At 45.2% G+C, this 21,980-nt stretch overlaps 1 protein-coding gene across 10 annotated transcripts in view; it reads left to right on the top strand.

The window, feature by feature from the left end:
* Positions 1-21,980, top strand: part of CLIP1 (CAP-Gly domain containing linker protein 1) — a 307,706-nt gene that overhangs the window by 192,292 nt on the left and 93,434 nt on the right. For 5 of the 10 annotated variants that reach the window (XM_063964458.1, XM_063964459.1, XM_063964451.1 and 2 more), the window contains 6 exons: positions 1,170-1,196; positions 2,187-3,131; positions 18,719-18,835; positions 18,996-19,053; positions 20,563-20,646; positions 20,729-20,885. In XM_063964458.1, coding sequence (XP_063820528.1) covers positions 1,170-1,196; positions 2,187-3,131; positions 18,719-18,835; positions 18,996-19,053; positions 20,563-20,646; positions 20,729-20,885 — 1,388 coding nt within the window. The remainder of the gene's footprint in view (positions 1-1,169; positions 1,197-2,186; positions 3,132-18,718; positions 18,836-18,995; positions 19,054-20,562; positions 20,647-20,728; positions 20,886-21,980) is intronic. The other 5 variants (XM_063964453.1, XM_063964455.1, XM_063964460.1 and 2 more) reach the window with 3 other exon arrangements.

Below are 21,980 nucleotides of genomic sequence, written 5' to 3' on the forward strand. Positions count from 1 at the left end.
ACTAGATTGCTTAGAACATTGCTCCGTATGTAGGGATACCGGTAACAGCGATGTGCGGTCCCGCACGTCGCTCTCGCCGGTGATAGATTGGCCTGCATACAGACACAATCTAGCAGGTCGCTCATTTCACCGCTGGCTGACATGAGCGGCCCCCCCGTGTCCGTCCCCCCCTCGCTCAGCACATCACGCTGTGCTGAGCGGGGTGAGAGATGTGTGCTTAGCGGTCTGTGCTAGACTGCTCAGCACTCATCTCTGGGGAAATCTCCCCGTCAGTAAAGCCCTTAATGTTAGAAATGTGTTTATATTTTCCACAGTTCAGTATGTGTAAAAATATTCTATTTAGTAACACAGGTTATTTTACTTACAATGTTTCCTTATCTATGTGTTTGCTAACGGCTTTTTCTGCTCTCTAAACCTGGCAAAAAATCTTTGACTAATTGAACCTAAAGATTCTGACTAAACACAGTGCATGATTATGTGCATAAATGCAATGGGCAGAGTGGCTTAAATGCTCTAACTGCAACAACCAGTGAACAGATCCTTTGATGCTTCTATTGTTCATCATGTGAGCTTTGAAGCAACAGGTCAACCTAGAACTCATATTAAAGTTCATGGGTATTGATTTTTACCTGTGACTTGCATAAGAAGAGAAGATAGGTGGATAGGTGAGGGATGCTGCTTAGGTTGTGAACAGAAATCACCTGTTTTTTTTGTCTTCTATGGCACATACCGAATATTTTCAGATTTGGCAAAAGTTCTGTTTTTTTTGTTGTTTTTTTTTATACTCTGATTTTGCAATGGGATTTAAAGCGGCAATTATTTTAAAGGGTTTTCACTTTAAGTCCCGTGGAGAAATCAGAATTTTTGCCAAATCAGAACCTATCACATTTGTCAGGCTTTGTATGCTAAGTGTATTACTGTTAATTAGAACATGATGCTAAATTTGTAACCCTAGCTACTTAACATCACATCTGTTGGTATATAGACTTTCACATTTTTGTGTTCTTTTAATTCAGTTAAATTTGTTTTTTGTTTTTTTTAATCACTTTTTAACATTGCAGTGAATTTTGGTTGAGCTGTAAAATTTTATACATGCAGAACTATCAACGTTGTGGATTCAGCTAAGATTTGTTAGCGTTTTGTGTGTTGACCTTCTTTGTTATTTACAGGCCAAAACAAGGCCAGTTTCCTTAAAAGTAAGTATTGTGCATACTGTAGGTGATGTCCTTGTTTACTTAAATTGCATAGGGTTGCTTGTGGTGGTAGGAAACGTGCTAATTTTTACTTTTCTTAACATTTAGCTCAGGGCGTGTTTAATGCTGGAATTTTTTAATGTTGCATGGAAGGATCTTGCTATAGCTGTTTGTAAACTAATATTGTAGGCATGTACTATATGTAAATTGACATATGTCCACCCCACCTTTTCAAGAGATTTCATTACATTTGATTGGTATTTGGAGATCTTTTCTATATAAATAGCGTTGAAGCTTTGTGAAGAACATGAGAGAAGAGTTTTATTAAGTACATAAGATTTTCAGTGGTATTGTGTTTTTTTGTTTGTTTTTGTTTTGCTGCTGCTTTCAATGGTGGCAATAATACCTTTTACAGTGGCCATTAACATTGAGATTGCTTATGGTTTTGGTTGTTTCTATGTAAATATGTATATGTTGAGTTATGTGTTATGTTTTTGTTATTTAGAACAGCACACAGTTTGAGTTTATGCATACAAAATTGTGAGCGATACCGGTGTCTAAGGTTTTTCTGTTTTAAAGATATTTAAGGAAAACGTGCTTTTCTATATGTTTCATCTAAACATTTGGATTTGCTGCTGGTTTGTTCAAAATGGTTTTCTGCTCGCCGGCAGTTGGCGTCACGCATATATCTGCCAGTTACAGTAGACAGATTCTGTTTCCAGTTCCATAGGCTGCGAGCAGAATCTCTCTTAAACAGTTGCAGGTAACGTACGAATGCCACCAGGACCTATTCCTGCAGCTTCTTCAGGTAATTGATTCAGAGAATAATAATAAAAAAAAACCTGGAGACTCTTTGTATTAAGTTAAATTGCACTTCTTAATATCTTTTACATGTACAAAGCTATTTCTACCATATTTTTAAATGCATTGCAGTACTATTCTCACTGCTGTTGTGTTTTGTTTGTCTTTTCATAAATTGGCTTATAATCACAGGTGGCAACTGTCTCTGAAAAGTCTCGCATCATGGAACTAGAAAAGGATTTGACTTTGAAAACTAAAGAAGTAGCAGATCTGCATCAAAAACTGGTAGAATGTAGCAAGCAGTCTAGTGACGTAGACACATCAATTTCTCTTTTGCAAGAAATAAGTACTTTACAAGAAACCATTGCAGCACTAAACAAGAAACATGATCAAGATATTGAGTCTCTCAAAGGCAAGGTAGACCGTGCACACGATCATGACAGAGAGGTGGAGACGCTCAAAGCTCGTGTAGAAAAGCTATCCAAAGAGAATGAAACCTTGAATGTAAAGCTCTGCCATGCGGAAAAGGAGAATGCAGAGGTAATAGAACTTTGGAAGTCAAAATTGGATTCTGCCATCAGTTCTCATCAGCAAGCAATCGAGGAGTTGACCCTTTCATTCAGTAAAGGTGCACTGACAGATAATGCTGCATTAATTGACCTGAAGGCTCAGATTGAAAATCTCAAATTAGAACAACAAAAAAATACTGAACAGCTTATATCTAAGAAAGAGATGGATTTAGCTGAACGCCTGAAAGAAATCGAAGCTTTAAAGGCGCAACTGAAAGCATATAATGAAGAAAAAGAAATAGAACTTGAAGCAGTTCAGTCTAAACTGGAAGCAGCCGAAGAGCAACACCTAATTGAAATGGAGGATGCATTAAATAAATTGCATGACACTGAAATTAAGGTAAAAGAACTAGAGGCTTTGCAAGCCAAGTGCAGAGAACAAAATGAAAACATTGATAGGCTAAAAGTACATCTAAAGGAAGCAGAAGAGAGGCTAGTAAACCTTGACACTATGCAGAAAGCAGAGTCTGAATGGAAGGTGGAAACCTTGAAATTTAAGCAGAAACTTGAGGCAGCTGAAGGGCAAGTTAAAAATCTTGAGGCTGAAAAGCTTGCAGAAAGTAGAAAGGTTTGTACCATTACCATCATTTTTAGTCCAACTTCACATTTTTTATTTATTTTTATTTTATTTGTCTTTGCCATTGTACAAGTTCTTGAAATGTCTATTTGTCTATTTGTTTGTGCCTTCAGTTGGTAACTCTCTCCCGCCCCCCCCCCCCCCCTTTCCCTCCAAATAGATCTGTTTCCTCTGCTGCCCTCCACAGAATAGCTCTCCCCCAGCAAGTACACTTACTACCTACATTGTCACTACCATGTTCGTTGTATTCTCCAGTCAGTTTTGGCCTTTAATATTCGAAATAAACCCTCAATTGCCCCCAACAGCTAATATCTTTAGCATTTATTTCTCTAACGTCCTAGAGAATGCTGGGGACTCCGTAAGGACCATGGGGAATAGACGGGCTCCGCAGGAGACATGGGCACTTTAAGAAAGACTTTGACTCTGGGTGTGCACTTGCTCCTCCCTCTATGCCCCTCCTCCAGACCTCAGTTTAAGACTGTGCCCAGAGGAGATGGGTGCACTGCAGGGAGCTCTCCTGAGTTTCCTGCTAAGAAAGTTTGTTAGGTTTTTTATTTTCAGGGAGCACTGCTGGCAACAGACTCCCTGCATCGAGGGACTGAGGAGAGAGAAACAGACCTACTTAAATGATAGGCTCTGCTCTTTAGGCTACTGGACACCATTAGCTCCAGAGGGATTGGAACACAGGTTCGCCCTGGACGTTCGTCCCAGAGCCGCGCCGCCGTCCTCCTCACAGAGCCAGAAGAAAGAAGCCGGGTGAGTATGAGAAGAAAGAAGGCTTCAAAAGGCGGCAGAAGACTTTGTGAGCTTCACTGAGGTAACGCACAACACGGCAGCTGTGCGCCATTGCTCCCATACACCTCACATTCTCCGGTCACTGTAAGGGTGCGGGGGGGGGGGGGGGCGCCCTGGGCAGCAATATAAACCTGTTATTTGGCATAAGAGAGCATATATACAGCTGGACACTGTATATATGCATGAGCCCCCGCCAATTTTACACTTTTAGCGGGACTGAAGCCTGCCGCCGAGGGGGTGGTGCTTCTCCCTCAGCACTCACCAGCGCCATGTTTTTCTCCACAGCACCGCTGAGAGGAAGCTCCCCGGACTCTCCCCTGCTTATACCACGGTAGAAGAGAGGGTTTTAAAGAAGAGGGGGGGCACATAATTCGGCGCAGATAATAATAACAGCGCTACGGGGTAAACATTAAATTGCTGTGTTTTTCCTGGGTCATATTGCGCTGGGGTGTGTGCTGGCATGCTCTCTCTCTGTCTCTCCAAAGGGCCTTGTGGGGGAACTGTCTTCAGAAGAGCATTCCCTGAGTGTGTGGTGTGTCGGTATGTGTGTGTCGACATGTCTGAGGTAAAAGGCTCTCCTTTGGAGGAGATGGAGCAAATGTGTGTGTGTGTGGTGTCTCCGTCGACGACGCCGACGCCTGATTGGATATGTGAAATTAAGTGCTAAGATGAATTTATTACACAAAAGATTAGAGAACAGACAGGGAATCTACCCATGTCTGTCCCTATGTCACAGAGACTTTCAGAGTCTCACAACGCTCACTATCCAAAATAATAGACCCTTATATCGACACGGAGTCTGACTCCAGTGTCGACTACGATAATGCAAAGCATACCTCCCAACATGACCCTCTCCAGGAGGGACACAATGCTCTGCTTCTGGACTTTTCTCTTAATGTATGATTGCCGGCACCTGTGTTGAACAGGTTAAGGGATAAGAAAGGTGTTTCAGCACAGGTGCCGGCAATCATAAATTAAGAGGGAAGTCCAGAAGCAGAGCATTCTGTCCCTCCTGGAGAGGGTCATGTTGGGAGGTATGCAAAGTACAGCCAAACCTGGCAGAAAAGTATTCAATATATGATTATTGTAATAAAAGATGTTTTGCTTATCACTGATGACTCATATGTCCCTGACACGAGGGTACACATGTTTAAGGGGAAGAAAGCTGAGGTAAATTTCCCTCCTCTCAGGAAGAAAAAGAGCGGGAATCTCCAGACAAGAAGCTGCAGCTTCCCAGAAAGAATCCTCAGGGAGTATCCTTTCCCTAATGGGGCCAGGATAAGATGGGAATCTTCCCCTAGGGTGTACAAGGCATTGACACGTTTACCCAAAAAGGTAGCGCTGACTTTACAGCTATCCTCAGGGATCCTGCAGATAGCATGCAGTAAAAGTACTTTGAAGTCCATTTACACACATTCTGGTACACTACTCAGACCGGCGATTGTGTCGGCATGGATTTATAGCGCTGTAGCAGCGTAGACAGATATCTTATCAGCGGAGATTGAAACCCTAGATAAGGATACCATGTTAATGTCCCTAATATATATTTATATATATATATATATATATATATATATATGTGTGTGTGTGTGTGTGTGTGTGTGTAAAATATGTTGTCTTATATATATATATATATATATATATATAATATAGATACATTTTTTTGCCATATATTCCCTCACAATCTAAGAAAGCGTCTCATTATCAAATGCAGTCCTTTCGTTCCAATAAAAACAAGAGAGCACGTGGTTCGTCCTTTCTTGCCAGAGGTAAGGGCAGAGGGAAAAAGCTGCACAACACAGCTAGTTCCCAGGAACAGAAGTCCTCCCCGGCCTCTGCTAAATCCACCGCATGACGCTGGGGCTCCCCTGAGGGAGTCAGCTCCTGTGGGGGCACATCTTCGACTGTTCAGCCACGTCTGAGTCCACTCACAGGTGGATCCATGGGCAATAGAAATTGTTTCCCAGGGTTACAAGCTGGAATTCGAAGAAGTGCCTCCTCGCCGGTTTTTTTTCAAATCGGCCCTACCGAAACAACCCCTGGAAGGGGAGATAGTGTTACATGCGATTCACAAATGGTGTCTGCAACAAGTGGTGGTAGAGGTTCCCCTGCTTCAAAGAGGGCAGGGGTACTACTCAACTCTGTTTGTGGTTCCGAAACCGGACGGTTCGGTCAGACTCATTTTAAATTTAAAACCCCTGAACCTTTACTTAAAACAGTTCAAGTTCAAGATGGAATCACTCAGGGCGGTCATCGCCAGCCTAGAAGGGGGAGATTTTTTGGTATCTATGGACATAAAGGATGCATACCTACATGTCCCCATATATCCTCCTCATCAGGCGTACCTGAGATTTGCGGTACAGGATTGTCATTACCAATTTCAGAAGTTGCCGTTTGGGCTTCCCACGGCCCGAGAATTTTCACCAAGGTAATGGCGGAAATGATGGTGCTCCGGCGCAAGCAGGGTGTCACAATTATCCCGTACTTGGACGATCTCCTCATAAAAGTGAGAACACGAGAGAAGTTGCTGAGCAGCGTATCACTTTCACTGAATGTGTTACAGCGACACGGCTGGATTCTCAATATTCCAAAGTCGCAGCTGAATCCTACAACTCGTCTGCCCTTCTTGGGCATGATTCTGGACACAGACCAGAAAAGGGTTTTTCTTCCAAAGGGAAAAACGCAGGAACTCGTGACTCTAGTCATGAACTTGTTGAAACCAAAACAAGTGTCAGTACATCATTGCACTCAAGTTCTGGGAAAGATGGTGGCAACATACGAAGCCATTCCATACGGCAGATTCCATGCAAGGGCCTTCCAATGGGACCTATTGGACAAGTGGTCCGGGTCGTATCTACAATTGCGTCAGCGGATCGCCCTGTCCCCCAGGGCCATAGTATCTCTCCTGTGGTGGCTAAACAGTGCTCACCATCTAGAGGGCCGCAGGTTCGGCATTCATGACTGGATCCTGGTGTGACCACGGACGCGAGCCTCCGAGGTTGGGGAGCGGTCGCACAGGGAAGAAATTTCCAAGGACTTTGGTCAAGTCAAGAGACTTGTCTTCACATCAACATCCTGGAACTAAGGGCCATATACAACGCCCTACGTCAATCGGAGATCTTACTTTGCAATCGACCAGTTCTGATCCAGTCAGACAACATCACCGCTGTAGCTCATGTAAACCGCCAAGGCGGCACAAGGAGCAGAGTGGCAATGGCGGAAGCCACCAGAGTTATTCGCTGGGCGGAGAATCATGTAAGCGCTCTGTCAGCAGTGTTCATTCCGGGAATGGACAACTGGGAAGCAGCCTTCCTCAGCAGAAACGCTCTGCATCCGGGAGAGTGGGGACTTCATCAGGAAGTCTTCGCGCAGATTGCAAGTCGGTGGGGACTACCCCAAATAGACATGATGGCATCCCGTCTCAACAAAAAGCTACAAAGGTACTGCGCCAGGTCAAGAGACCCTCAGGCGGTAGCTGTAGACGCCCTAGTGACACCGTTGGGTGTTCCAGTCGGTATATGTGTTTCCTCCTCTTCCTCTCATACCCAAGGTGTTGAGGATAATAAGAAAAAGAGGAGTGAGAGCAATTCTCATTGTTCCAGATTGGCCACGAAGGGCCTGGTATCCGGATCTGCAAGAAATGCTCACAGAAGATCCGTGGCCTCTTCCTCTAAGGCAGGACTTGTTACAACAAGGTCCCTGTCTGTTCCAAGACTTACCGCGGCTGCGTTTGACGACATGGCGGTTGAACGCCAGATCCTAGCGGGAAAAGGTATTCCGGATGAGGTCATTCCTACGCAAATAAAGGCTAGGAAGGACGTGACATCTAGACATTATCACCGAATATGGAGAAAATATGTTTCTTGGTGTGAGGCCAGGAATGCTCCTACGGAAGAATTCCACCTGGGCCGTTTTCTTCACTTCCTACAAACTGGAGTGAATTTGGACCTAAAAATAGGCTCTATTAAAAGTTCAGATTTCGGCCTTATCCATTTTCTTTCAAAAGGAATTGGCCTCATTACCTGAAGTACAACTTTTGTGAAGGGAGTACTGCATATTCATCCTCCTTTTGTACCTCCGGTGGCGCCTTGGGACCTTAACGTGGTGTTAAGTTTCCTTAAGTCACATTGCTTTGAACCACTTAAGACAGTGGAGTTGAATTATCTCACCTGGAAGGTGGTCATGTTAGCCTTGGCTTCGGCTAGGCGAGTTTCGTAATTGGCGGCTTTATCACATAAAAGCCCCTATCTGGTTTTCCATATGGATAGAGCGGAATTGCGGACCCGTCCTCAATTCCTACCTAAGGTGGTCTCATCCTTTCATATGAACCAACCTATTGTGGTGCCTGTGGCTACACGTGACTTGGAGGATTCCGAGCCCCTGGATGTGGTCAGGGCTTTGAAAATTTACGTGGCCAGAACGGCTAGGATCAGAAAAACAGAAGCACTGTTTGTCCTGTATGCAGCCAACGAAGTTGGCGGCCCTGCTTCAAAGCAGACTATTGCTCGCTGGATCTGTAACATGATTCAGCAGGCGCATTCTACAGCAGGATTGCCGTTACCAAAATCGGTTAAGGCCCATTCCACTAGGAAGGTGGGCTGCTCTTGGGCGGCTGCCCGAGGGGTCTCTGCACTACAGCTGTGCCGGGCTGCTACTTGGTCAGGGTCAAACACCTTTGCAAAGTTCTATAAGTTTTATACCCTGGCTGAGGAGGACCTCCTGTTTGCTCAATCGGTGCTGCAGAGTCATCCGCACTCTCCCGCCCGTTTGGGAGCTTTGGTATAATCCCCATGGTCCTTACGGAGTCCCCAGCATCCTCTAGGACGTTAGAGAAAATAAGATTTTAAACCTACCGGTAAATCTTTTTCTCGTAGTCCGTAGAGGATGCTGGGCGCCTGTCCCAAGTGCGGACTACTTCTGCAAGACTTGTATATAGTTATTGCTTACATAAGGGTTATGTTATAGTTTCATCGGTCTTGGACTGATGCTATGTTGTTTTTCATACTGTTAACTGGGTAGTATATCACAAGTTATATGGTGTGATTGGTGTGGCTGGTATGAATCTTGCCCTTGGATTACAAAAATCCTTCCCTTGTATTGTCCGTCTCCTCTGGGCACAGTTTCTCTAACTGAGGTCTGGAGGAGGGGCATAGAGGGAGGAGCCAGTGCACACCCAGAGTCAAAGTCTTTCTTAAAGTGCCCATGTCTCCTGCGGAGCCCGTCTATTCCCCATGGTCCTTACGGAGTCCCCAGCATCCTCTACGGACTACGAGAAAAAGATTTACCGGTAGGTTTAAAATCTTATTTTTATCACGCACAGCTAAGTTGATATTAATTATTTCACCTGAACATGTGACCTGTTGGAGATATTTCAAGATTGAAGTTGAAAACTCTAGTACTAGCTTGTCTGTGCTGGTTAAAATAAAATTTCCAAAATCCATGGCAAGGATGGCTACTTGGGGATGCACTGAACAATAGTTTCTCAGTGTTCTTGCTGTGTGGTAATGTACAATAATAACCCCCCAAGGTGGTAAATGATGCTATCCCTTGGTTACTGTATTATGGTCACATGCCATTCGGTCATCCTTGCACCATGGTCCATTACACATAATTAAGTAAAATTTATTTGAGGAATACAATGTTAAAAATCTTATTTGAATAACACATTTCCACCATTTTGTGTAAAATTAAATGTTTTCTAAATTGAATTAGTAAAACAAAATGTGCTCAGTTTAAGTATAGATTTGGCTTCAAGGATCCTCAGCAAAACACACATCCTTTGCCTGCATTTTATTTTCTTATTCTGATGTAGTCCAGCAAAGGAAACATAGTCTCAAAGACAGAATTATTTATCTGTACCTGTAAGCAGTAGATATTTATTTTCCAACCATCTTATTAGGGGACACTGGAACTATAGATAAAAAGGGTGTTCGGGCAGGAGTTTGGCACTTTGAGAAATTTGTCTGAAAATCTTCCTCCTCGGTCTCCTAATTCGCTGAGAATTATTTTATTTCTAGGCGCCCACACGAGCAGGCAGACCACCTTACATTTAGCTTTGGCTCAGTGCTGCTTAAGGTAGCTGAGAATTATACCTTTCTAAATTGTTTTTCATTTATTTTCTCTGCAAGTCATAAACTATCTCAGTGGGTGTAATACATGCTGTTACGTGTAGCTTACTACGCGCATGTGATTAATGTTGGGAAGTGTGGGTCAAAACTGACAAAAAGTTTGTTTTTCATCATATGTCAGACAATGTATCCTCTCCCTAATGATGATACTGTAAAATCTGAGTCCCTTCCACAGGTTGAAGCCCCCCATTTATAGTGTTAAAGCCTAGGGGTATAAGCCTGCTGCAAGCACTGCAGCTAAAAGTTACTCTATAAATTACAGCATTACATTATACTCTCTTCTTCCTGAACGCCCTGTCGCCTCTAATGCATAATACAATGTTATTGGATTATTTAACCTATTTTAGCGCTTATGTTTACACACATCTTTAATGTTTTTTGATCTGCACTTGCGCAGAAGCCACGCTGCGCATGTGCAGATCTGGGGCTGCGATGTCACTTACAGTACCCCAAACACAGCTGCTTGATTGACATGCTGCTGGCATTTAGAGGCTGTGACAGGCATTGGTCCAGAAAATGGGGGCATGTTAGCCCTGTTTTCAGGGCATGTTGAAGCCAGTGGGTGCGGCCTTGGACGCAGCTTCACTGACTTCAGCAGTGTGAATATCCCAGTCATTTGCTCAGATGTCTGGTCATTCAAATATCTGATGGTCACACAGTTGACCTGATGCTATGTCCTCAGATGCAGCAGCGGATTACTGAAGCCTGTACTAGGCGGCATTTTTTACTCAGGATGCCTCCTGCGGCATTGCATAATTTGGCACTCCAGATGTATACAAAGACGCAGTGGCAGTGCTATTAGCATCCACCTCTGAATCAGCCCTTTAGTTCTGTAATTGTTCAGCACTGTCAATCATCTATCAGAAGAAGTTAGTGATTTTGCTGAAAATACAGACTTTTTTGCAAATAGTTCTGCATGTGCAACCACCATACAATCCTCCTATAGCTCTGAGAGACCTAAACTTAGGGCCTAATTCAGACCTGATTGCTCCTCTGGGAAGTCGCCGCCCAGACAGAGGGAATACCCGCCCCGTGCAAGTCTGCGTACGCCTGGCGAAAATCTCTGCGAACGCCGCAAATCCGTTCAAAACTCACCATTGAAAGGTTTTCCAGTCTGCGTAGCCCAGGACCTACTCCTACAGTGTGATAGAAATAGGCTGTTCGGGGCCGGAGCTGACGTTACACACCCTCACTGAAAACGATAGGGAACGCCTGCGTTTTTACTGACACTCCCAGAAAATGGGCAGTTACCACTCCCAAACATTTTCTTCCTGTCAATCTACTTGCATGCTCCTAGCAATAAAAAAAAACGCTGGTTTCTTTTGCAGTTTGGCCTCGCTCATGCGCACTGCGATCTGTACGCATGCGCAGTCAATCGATAATCGCCCGCCTTGTGAATTTGCACTGCAGCTATCAGGTCTGAATTGGGCCCTTAGTCTTGACAGGCTTACGATCCATTTGAACTATTGGATTTGGTAGTCTACAAATGTATTGCATGCAGACCACCTAACATTTAGCCATTTTTACAGTGAGGAAGAATTTGGATCTTGGGTCTCTACCTTGCAGATCTATACATAATTTTTATATATGTTCTTACTAAACCCTTTTTCTCTGACGTCCTAAGTGGATGCTGGGGACTCCGTCAGGACCATGGGGAATAGCGGCTCCGCAGGAGACAGGGCACAAAAGTAAAAGCTTTAGGATCAGGTGGTGTGCACTGGCTCCTCTCCCTATGACCCTCCTCCAAGCCTCAGTTAGGTTTTTGTGCCCGGCCGAGAAGGGTGCAATCTAGGTGGCTCTCCTAAAGAGCTGCTTAGAGTAAAAGTTTTGTTAGGTTTTTTATTTTCAGTGAGTCCTGCTGGCAACAGGCTCACTGCAACGAGGGACTTAGGGGAGAAGAAGTGAACTCACCTGCGTGCAGGATGGATTGGCTTCTTAGGCTACTGGACACTAGCTCCAGAGGGACGATCACAGGTACAGCCTGGATGGGTCACCGGAGCCGCGCCGCCGACCCCCTTGCAGATGCTGAAGAGAGAAGAGGTCCAGAAATCGGCGGCTGAAGACTTCTCAGTCTTCATGAGGTAGCGCACAGCACTGCAGCTGTGCGCCATTGCTCTCAGCACACTTCACACCAACGGTCACTGAGGGTGCAGGGCGCTTGGGGGGGCGCCCTGGGCAGCAATGAAAGTACCTATGCTGGCTAAAAATACATCACATATAGCCCCTGGGGCTATATGGATGTATTTAACCCCTGCCAGGTTGTCAGAAAAACGGGAGAAGAAGCCCACCGAAAAGGGGGCGGGGCCTATTCTCCTCAGCACACAGCGCCATTTTCCTACACAGCTCCGCTGCTAGGAAGGCTCCCAGGCTCTCCCCTGCACTGCACTACAGAAACAGGGTTAAAACAGAGAGGGGGGGCACTTATTTGGCGATATTATTATATATATTAAGATGCTATAAGGGAAAACACTTATATAAGGTTGTCCCTGTATAATATAGCGTTTTGGTGTGTGCTGGCAAACTCTCCCTCTGTCTCCCCAAAGGGCTAGTGGGGTCCTGTCCTCTATCAGAGCATTCCCTGTGTGTGTGCTGTGTGTCGGTACGTGTGTGTCGACATGTATGAGGACGATGTTGGTGAGGAGGCGGAGCAATTGCCTGTAATGGTGATGTCACTCTCTAGGGAGTCGACACCGGAATGGATGGCTTATTTAGGGAATTACGTGATAATGTCAACACGCTGCAAGGTCGGTTGACGACATGAGACGGCCGGCAAACCAATTAGTACCTGTCCAGGCGTCTCAAACACCGTCAGGGGCTTTAAAACGCCCATTTACCTCAGTCGGTCGACACAGACACGGACACTGACTCCAGTGTCGACGGTGAAGAAAGAAACGTATTTTCCATTTGGGCCACACGTTACATGTTAAGGGCAATGAAGGAGGTGTTACATATTTCTGATACTACAAGTACCACAAAAGAGGGTATTATGTGGGGTGTGAAAAAACTACCTGTAGTTTTTCCTGAATCAGATAAATTAAATAAAGTGTGTGATGATGCGTGGGTTTCCCCCGATAGAAAATTATTGGCGTTATACCCTTTCCCGCCAGAAGTTAGGGCGCGTTGGGAAACACCCCTTAGGGTGGATAAGGCGCTCACGCGCTTATCAAAACAAGGAGCCAGCTGATAGGAGGCTGGAAAATATCCTAAAAAGTATATACACACATACTGGTGTTATACTGCGACCAGCGATCGCCTCAGCCTGGATGTGCAGCGCTGGGGTGGCTTGGTCGGATTCCCTGACTGAAAATATTGATACCCTTGACAGGGACAGTATTTTATTGACTATAGAGCATTTAAAGGATGCATTTCTATATATGCGAGATGCACAGAGGGATATTTGCACTCTGGCATCAAGAGTAAGTGCGATGTCCATATCTGCCAGAAGATGTTTATGGACACGACAGTGGTCAGGTGATGCAGATTCCAAACGGCACATGGAAGTATTGCCGTATAAAGGGGAGGAGTTATTTGGGGTCGGTCCATCGGACCTGGTGGCCACGGCAACAGCTGGAAAATCCACCTTTTTTACCCCAAGTCACATCTCAGCAGAAAAAGACACCGTCTTTTCAGCCTCAGTCCTTTCGTCCCCATAAGGGCAAGCAGGCAAAAGGCCAGTCATATCTGCCCAGGGATAGAGGAAAGGGAAGAAGACTGCAGCAGGCAGCCCATTCCCAGGAACAGAAGCCCTCCACCGCTTTTGCCAAGTCCTCAGCATGACGCTGGGGCCGTACAAGCGGACTCAGGTGCGGTGGGGGGTCGTCTCAAGAGTTTCAGCGCGCAGTGGGCTCACTCGTAAGTGGACCCCTGGATCCTACAAGTAGTATCCCAGGGGTACAGATTGAAAATTCGAGACGTCTCCCCCTCGCAGGTTCCTGAAGTCTGCTTTACCAACGTCTCCCTCCGACAGGGAGGCAGTATTGGAAACAATTCACAAGCTGTATTCCCAGCAGGTGATAATCAAAGTACCCCTCCTACAACAAGGAAAGGGGTATTATTCCACACTATATTGTGGTACTGAAGCCAGACGGCTCGGTGAGACCTATTCTAAATCTGAAATATTTGAACACTTACATACAAAGGTTCAAATCAAGATGGAGTCACTCAGAGCAGTGATAGCGAACCAGGAAGAAGGGGACTATATGGTGTCCCTGGACATCAAGGATGCTTACCTCCATGTCCCAATTTGCCCTTCTCACCAAGGGTACCTCAGGTTCGTGGTACAAAACTGTCACTATCAGTTTCAGACGCTGCCGTTTGGATTGTCCACGGCACCCCGGGTCTTTACCAAGGTAATGGCCGAAATGATGATTCTTCTTCAAAGAAAAGGCGTCTTAATTATCCCTTACTTGGACGATCTCCTGATAAGGGCAAGGTCCAGAGAACAGTTGGAGGTCGGAGTAGCACTATCTCAAGTAGTTCTACGACAGCACGGGTGGATTCTAAATATTCCAAAATCGCAGCTGTCTCCGACGACACGTCTGCTGTTCCTAGGGATGATTCTGGACACAGTCCAGAAAAAGGTGTTTCTCCCGGAGGAGAAAGCCAGGGAGTTATCCGAGCTAGTCAGGAACCTCCTAAAACCAGGAAAAGTGTCAGTGCATCATTGCACAAGGGTCCTGGGAAAAATGGTGGCTTCTTACGAAGCGATTCCATTCGGCAGATTTCACGCAAGAACTTTTCAGTGGGATCTGCTGGAAAAATGGTCCGGATCGCATCTTCAGATGCATCAGCGGATAACCCTGTCTCCAAGGACAAGGGTGTCTCTTCTGTGGTGGCTGCAGAGTGCTCATCTACTAAAGGGCCACAGATTCGGCATTCAGGACTGGGTCCTGGTGACCACGGATGCCAGCCTGAAAGGCTGGGGAGCAGTCACACAAGGAAAAAATTTCCAGGGAGTGTGATCAAGTCTGGAGACTTCTCTCCACATAAATATACTGGAGCTAAGAGCAATTTACAATGCTCTAAGCTTAGCAAGACCTCTGCTTCGAGGTCAGCCGGTATTGATCCAGTGGGACAACATCACGGCAGTCGCCCACGTAAGACAGGGCGGCACAAGAAGCAGGAGGTCAATGGCAGAAACTGCAAGGATTCTTCGCTGGGCGGAAAATCATGTGATAGCACTGTCAGCAGTGTTCATTCCGGGAGTGGACAACTGGGAAGCAGACTTCCTCAGCACGACCTCCACCCGGGAGAGTGGGGACTTCATCGGGAAGTCTTCCACATGATTGTGAACCGTTGGGAAAGACCAAAGGTGGACATGATGGCGTCCCGCCTGAACAAAAAACTGGACAGGTATTGCGCCAGGTCAAGAGACCCTCAGGCAATAGCTGTGGACGTTCTGGTAACACCGTGGGTGTACCAGTCGGTGTATGTGTTCCCTCCTCTGCTTCTCATACCTAAGGTACTGAGAATTATAAGACGTAGAGGAGTAAGAACTATACTCGTGGCTCCGGATTGGCCAAGAAGGACTTGGTACCCGGAACTTCAAGAGATGCTCACAGAGGACTCATGGCCTCTGCCGCTAAGAAGGGACTTGCTTCAGCAAGTACCATGTCTGTTCCAAGACTTACCGCGGCTGCGTTTGACGGCATGGCGGTTGAACGCCGGATCCTAAGGGAAAAAGGCATTCCGGAAGAGGTCATTCCTACCCTGGTCAAAGCCAGGAAGGAGGTGACCGCACAACATTATCACCACATGTGGCGAAAATATGTTGCGTGGTGTGAGGCCAGGAAGGCCCCACGAAGAAATTTCAACTCTGTCGATTCCTGCGTTTCCTGCAAACAGGAGTGTCTATGGGCCTCAAATTGGGGTCCATTAAGGTTCAAATTTTGGCCCTGTCAATTTTCTTCCAGAAAGAATTGGCTTCAGTTCCTGAAGTCCAGAAGTTTGTCAAGGGAGTACTGCATATACAACCTCCTTTTGTGCCTCCAGTGGCACTGTGGGATCTCAACGTAGTTCTGGGATTCTTCAAATCACATTGGTTTAAACCGCTCAAATCTGTGGATTTGAAATATCTCACATGGAAAGTGACCATGATGTTGGCCCTGGCCTCGGCCAGGCGAGTGTCAGAATTGGCGGCTTTGTCTCACAAAAGCCCATATCTGATTATCCATTCGGACAGGGCAGAGCTGCGGACTCGTCCCCAGTTTCTCCCTAAGGTGGTGTCAGCGTTTCACCTGAACCAGCTTATAGTGGTACCTGCGGCTACTAGGGACTTGGAGGACTCCAAGTTGCTAGATGTTGTCAGGGCCCTGAAAATATAGGTTTCCAGGACGGCTGGAGTCAGGAAAACTGACTTGCTGTTATCCTGTATGCACCCAACAAACTGGGTGCTCTTGCTTCTAAGCAGACGATTGCTAGTTGGATGTGTAGTACAATTCAGCTTGCACATTCTGTGGCAGGCCTGCCACAGCCAAAATATGTAAATGCCCATTCCACAAGGAAGGTGGGCTCATCTTGGGCGGCTGCCCGAGGGGTCTCGGCTTTACAACTTTGCCGAGCTGCTACTTGGTCAGGGGCACACCCTGGCTGAGGAGGACCTGGAGTTCTCTCACTCGGTGCTGCAGAGTCATCCGCACTCTCCCGCCCGTTTGGGAGCTTTGGTATAATCCCCATGGTCCTGACGGAGTCCCCAGCATCCACTTAGGACGTCAGAGAAAATAAGAATTTACTTACCGATAATTCTATTTCTCGTAGTCCGTAGTGGATGCTGGGCGCCCATCCCAAGTGCGGATTGTCTGCAATACTTGTACATAGTTATTGTTACAAAAATCGGGTTATTATTGTTGTGAGCCATCTTTTCAGAGGCTCCGCTGTTATCATGCTGTTAACTGGGTTCAGATCACAGGTTGTACAGTGTGATTGGTGTGGCTGGTATGAGTCTTACCCGGGATTCAAAATCCTTCCTTATTGTGTACGCTTGTCCGGGCACAGTATCCTAACTGAGGCTTGGAGGAGGGTCATAGGGGGAGGAGCCAGTGCACACCACCTGATCCTAAAGCTTTTACTTTTGTGCCCTGTCTCCTGCGGAGCCGCTATTCCCCATGGTCCTGACGGAGTCCCCAGCATCCACTACGGACTACGAGAAATAGAATTATCGGTAAGTAAATTCTTATTTTCCAGTCAACTGTATTGTCCAAATTCCACTTAAATTAGCATGGTCATTCCAATCTTAGGCCATGGTGGGTATTGGGAAGAGAATGGACTCCTTTTACTTGTATGTTGTCAGTGTTTTCTTTGGGTTAGGATCGGGATGCCGGCGGTCAGAATACATACCGCAGCATCCCGTCAGGGGGAAGATAAGTATACTAACCCTGCCTTCCAACAGTCTAAACCTAAACACCCCCCAGCCTAATCCTTACATGGTGGTACCTGAACCTAAACCCCCCAGCCGCAGACTAAACCTAACTCTTCGACCGCCGCAGCCTAACCCTAACCCTCCCCATAGTCATCTAAACCTAACCCCCCTCCCCGCAGCCTAAACCTAACCCCCCTCCCCGCAGCCTAAACCTAACCCCCCTCCTCACTGCCTAAACCTAACCTCCCCTCCCCGCAGTCTAATCCTAACCATCCCCCTGCAGCCTAAACCTAAGGCGTCCCCCCCCCCCCCCCCCCCCCCAGCGGCTTACCTCTCTGGCAGCCCGGTAGACGATCGGAATTCCGGCACTCGGGATCCCGGCTCTGGTGTAGTGTACCTTGTTGTTTTGTTTTTCTCAATACAATAGTGTGTTTTGTTACAATAAAGATTTTAAATGATCTACGTTTTATCCTTTTAAGCAGACTAGGGAGGATAATTGTTTACTTAGCATCACCGGTCTAATACATTATTTTGTGCTAAATAAAATAGTGGATTGTGTCTGATCTGAGCTTTGTAGTTGTAGGGGGAATTCAATTAGCAGTCAAAACACATGGATCTGGGACTTTATCCCGGATCCTCTCTATTTTTACGTGAAAATGAGCGAAAATAAAGGAGGAGTAATTGTATTACCGTGGGAAAAAATTGCAGTAAAATGGGAATTCATCTCAAAATTTTATCGTGAAGGTGGATCATGGGTTATTGAATTCCCCCAATAGTGTTTTACACAGCAAAAGCGTGGAGGCCAGTTGGTAAAAGATGGCTTTGCAGAAATGTTTTAATAGACATTGTGCATTTGCTGCATTGACTTTGATTTAGTTTTGTTGAAAGCGAGATTGAACAGAGGAGTAAAATATAAAAGGTAAACTGGATGTAAAATATTTAGCAGTTTAATAATCCAGATGTTTAGGCGAAAGACAGACCCTGCAAAGCAAGAAAAGACATTATGGACTTTAATAAACAGACCATAAAGTAGTCGAACAAAGTAATCAACTATTCCAACCCAGTTTTTTCCCCAACCCATAACCAAAGTCTTCCCTTAGATCACTAGCCAACTTGGGGCAAGTCTGTTGTTGCGCCAATTTCATGAAACTTCCTATATACTGTTTTACATCAAACTCCATTATGTTTATATATTTTGTGTTGGACTTCAAGTATCATATTTTTCTTTTACTATTTTGCTTTTCTACATCTTTCATTTATCATTTTCATTTTTTTATCCATTCACTTGGTTCTGCTAGGCAAATGAATTAAAAAAAGAGTTGATGGAGCATAGTGAAAAGTTTGCTGCCCTTGAGGACAATTTAAAGTCATTGGTTCAGGTTAAAGAATCTTATGAAAAGGAAATGGAAGAATTGGTAAGGTTACTGTTTATATCTTGCATTAGACACAGCTGAGCTAGCTATTTGTAATGCTGCTTGCTTTTATTACATGCAGTAAGCAAAAGTGTTCAATTCTGTTTCAAAACGTTATTTAATTGCTTTATTCATATATGCCAAATGTCTTTTTTTGTTCCAGAAAAAATCTATTAATTCCTCTACAGAAGACACAAAGATTCTTCAAAAAGCTATGCAAGGTGAGGTTAGCATGCAGTCTTTGTGCAATTTCCATTGTCTTTCAGTTTTGGGGCAAAATAATCTAGGACTGAAACCAAAATCTGTAAACTAATTTATCTGAGTGCCATTGTTCCTATGGTGGAGTGCATGCCCTGGTGACGAGGTTTGCACATTTGCAAGCAGCATGTTTTGAAAGGAGAACACTCTGGGGAAGGGGGCGGGGGGGAGAGGTGGAGACTGTCTAAAGTCATCTTTTTCATAAAGTCCATGTGTTGACCATGCACAATAATGACCCCAATCGAGTGCCAAATGTTGTATTAAGCCACCACCAGATTTTGTTAATTGTGTCCTTGGTAAATAATCTGGGCTTCTCTGTTGAGAAGGGACATTGGAACTTAATATTTTCAATGGCAATGTCTGTCCTATTTCACGATACTCATTAGGCTTTACTGTAGGAACAAATAATTGGACCCAAACCATGATCAGTGTGTTATTCGAAAATCAGTGATAGGCAACAATTTAACACATGTAATCAGAGACACATCTGTAACTAAATGCCAGCGAAAATTGTTAATAAGTGTTACAAGCTTTAGCAAACAAATTTGACAATGAAGCGAGAAGTAACTGGGGGTGCAGGTAATGCTTGGAGGACCCCATGCAACTCAGGGTTTGCAAGATTATCCCTTTAATGAAGGAACCATATGAATCGCACAGCTTCTGTGCCTGGCTGACTTCTAGTCCGTCCTGGTTTTAATCATCCATAGAACCTGTGTATTTTATGTGTCATTAAATGGATAATCTGACAACGCTACCTAAAATAGACGTACACTTAAAGATTGTCTTTTGAACCATCAAACTAGAAGGCTGGTTGGAACAAAAATCTTGTAAAATATGTGAGCACGCGAGAATCGACCATTTGCTCCCAGATGCTGGAAAACAAACAAATGTTCTTTCTGCCAAATGTATTAAATCGGGTGGATTTAACCAATTAGTCTGAGCTACTGTTTTCCAGTGTTTGGAAGCATATGACCGATTGCCATTTGGTCCCATACATTACCAGATGTTTGTTCCACCAACTAGTTGGATGGTTTAAAAGATAATCTTGTACATGACCTGCTTTTGTCATCTCTGCTTTACAATGTTTACATATTAGTTTTGAATGGGCAATTAATATTTGGGTCTTAGGTAGGCTTACCATACTATCCCTTTAAACCGGGACAAACATGTATTACACTGGCTCTGTGGCTGATTAAAAACAGGTGAAATTCATGCTTGAAGTCTGCCAGTCGCAGAACCTGTGTAATTCATGCGTGTCCCAGTTTAAATGGATAGTATGGTAAGCCTAGTCTTAGGGCAGCAAGTGCTCTGTATCTACAGGATCCAAATATTTTACATTGAGCCCTGAGTTTTTAGCATGATGGTAATTTACAGGAAAACTTGTATTCAGTGATAAAAGGTTTTTTTGTTAGCAGCTGTCCTGTTTTTTTGCTTTGCAAGTATTCTCACAATATACACATTTCATTTTGTAGAAGCAGCGAATAAACTAAATGAGAAAGAACACCAGTGCATAGAATTTACCAAAAGGCTGGAACATTTGGCGCCTCAGTGTGCTGGTGAGTAGGCTCTCTGAATTATACATCTAGCTCTCATCTGTTGCACCAGGTTCCAATATCATTTGATGTTCCTTGTGTTCAGTGCTGGAGAAGAAGGTGAAAGAAGGTGATGAGAAACAAGAAAACTTACTGAAGGCAAAAGCGAAGTTAGAAAATCAAATAGAGGAAATGATTCAGTCATCAGGAGATAGCTCTGTTCAGCTTTCAGTATTGAATGAAGAACTACAGTCTAGGGAAAGGTACATTACTCAACGTGAATATTTTTTTTTCTTTTTCCTCTGTATCCTGTCAACAAAATATAGTCTTCAATTGAGAAACTACTGTTTTCTCTAACGTCCTAGAGGATGCTGGGGACTCCGTAAGGACCATGGGGAATAGACGGGCTCCGCAGGAGATAGGGCACTTTAAGAAAGCTTTGGATTCTGGGTGTGCACTGGCTCCTCCCTCTATGTCCCTCCTCCAGACCTCAGTTTTACACTGTGCCCAGAGGAAGATGGGCGCACTGCAGGGAGCTCTCCTGAGTTCTTTGCATTAGAAAGCATTTTTGTTTGGATTTTTCTATTTTTACAGGGAGCATTGCTGGCAACAGGCTCCCTGCATCGAGGGACTGGGGAGAGAGGAGCAGACCTACTTAAATGATAGAATCTGCTTCCTCGGCTAATGGACACCATTAGCTCCAGAGGGGGTGAACACAGGTTCGTCCTGGGCGTCCACCCCCGGAGCCACGCCGCCGTTCTCCTCACAGAGCCAGAAGAGCAAAAGCAAGAAGACGTCTCAGGCGGCAGAAGCCTTCAGCGTCTTCACTGAGGTAACGCACAGCACCGCAGCTGTGCGTCATTGCTCCACACACCTCACACACTCCGGGTACTGTATGGGTGCAGGGCGCAGGGGGGGCGCCCTGGGCAGCAATAATAACACCTCAAAACATGGCAAAAAGATATAATCATGTACAGCTGGGCACTGTACATGTATATAAAAGAGCCCCCGCCATTTTTACACAAATTTGAGCGGGGCCGAAGCCCGCCGCCGAGGGGGCGGGGCTTCTCCCTCAGCACTCACCAGCGCCATTTTTCTCTCCACAGAACGCTGAGAGGAAGCTCCCCGGACTCTACCCTGCTTACACACGGTGAAGGGGTGTTTAAAAGAGAGGGGGGGGCACATAATTGGCGGATAAGATATTATACAGCGCTGCTGTGGAAAAACATTTTGTGTTGGTCTCCAGGGTCATTGCGCTGGGGTGTGTGCTGGCATACTCTCTCTCTCTGTCTCTTCAAAGGGCCTTAAAGGGGATACTGTCTTCAGAAAAGAGTTTTCCTGTGTGTGTGAAGTGTCGG

The sequence above is a fragment of the Pseudophryne corroboree genome, chromosome 1, assembly GCF_028390025.1.
Source record: "Pseudophryne corroboree isolate aPseCor3 chromosome 1, aPseCor3.hap2, whole genome shotgun sequence".
Taxonomy (NCBI): Eukaryota; Metazoa; Chordata; class Amphibia; order Anura; family Myobatrachidae; genus Pseudophryne; species Pseudophryne corroboree.